General features: G+C 52.5%; 1 protein-coding gene across 1 annotated transcript; it reads left to right on the top strand.

The window, feature by feature from the left end:
- Positions 1-208: 208 nt before the first annotated feature.
- On the top strand, positions 209-1,099 carry Pmar_PMAR012313 (Uridine phosphorylase, putative; the record flags this gene model as incomplete). Its single annotated transcript, XM_002769779.1, has 1 exon — positions 209-1,099. The coding sequence occupies one exon, from the start codon at positions 209-211 to the stop codon at positions 1,097-1,099; it is 891 nt and encodes a 296-aa protein (XP_002769825.1).
- Positions 1,100-1,157: the final 58 nt, after the last annotated feature.

Here is a 1,157-nt window from a genome sequence, read left to right as displayed (position 1 = left end):
CGAGACGCCTCCCCAAGGTCTCCCGTCCAGTCCCGTCTCCTTTACCAGAACGTCTCAACCCGGAGACTCAGAGCACCTGGTCCAGGGAACCCCGTGAGCTGCTGTCTTGAGGTTGTCTCGCGACTCTGCCGCAACATTAAACATATGGGCCGCGGATTTCATGGGTTCTGCGACAATATTTGGTTAGCTTGACCACTATTACTCCACCATGACCGATCCAAACTTCAAACCCATGCATGTGACAGTCACGCAAGAGCATTGCCACGGCAATGGCAGCCTCGGTCGTTTCTGGATCCTCCCTGGATCACGTGACCGCGCCAAGCAGATCGCGGAGACTTTCCTTCAGGACTGCGAAGTGATCTTCTCTCCTCGGGGTCATGATGGTTACATAGGCAAGTACGATGCCCCTGATGGAACTGTTGTTGATATCGGTGTCATATCTACCGGTATGGGCGCTCCGAGTGTTGATATCGTCGCTACTGAGATGATCAAGTTGGGTGCAAAGGTCCTCGTTAGAGTGGGTACCGCTGGTGCTATGCAGAAGACCCTTGGCATCGGTGATATTGTTATCGCGACTGGTGCTGTTCGTGACGAGGGTACCACCCGACACTATATGCCTCTCGAGTACCCTGCTCTCGGATCGGCTACAGTAGTCACCGCGATGTGCGCAGCTGCACAGCGCCAACTTGAAACAGAGGATGATGAGCTCCAGGAAGGTGCTCAGTGGGTGTATGATGCTGGACCGGTCCACACTAAGGATTCTCTTATGGCTAGAGAGTTCAAGTTCGGTCCCTACGCTCCTGAACACAAACGCTATATGGAGGTGCTGGAGGATCTCGGATGTTTGGCCTCCGAGATGGAAGTTGCCATGCTATTCAGTCTGGCTCAAGTCTATGGTGTTAAGGCGGGATGTGTGCTTGCCATAATTGGTGGAGGTGACGATGCTCCCATCTCTGATCAGGCTCATCTCAAGGCCGAGGCTGTGAATCGGTCATGCAGCATTGTATGTCAGGGCATGGCCCATCTGAAGAAAAGTCTGATGCGCTACGGAAGGAGGGCTTCTCTTCTCGGACGTTCACTTTCGCAAGTCATCAGATAAATATTAACTGAGAATGAACATGTTATCACTTCCCTCAAGCATTGAGCTACTCTCATAA

The sequence above is a fragment of the Perkinsus marinus genome (genome assembly GCF_000006405.1).
Source record: "Perkinsus marinus ATCC 50983 genomic scaffold scf_1104296964878, whole genome shotgun sequence".
NCBI lineage: Eukaryota > Perkinsozoa > Perkinsida > Perkinsidae > Perkinsus > Perkinsus marinus.
The sequence above is the reverse complement of the archived record's forward strand: the minus strand, read 5'-3'. Positions and strand labels throughout refer to the sequence as shown.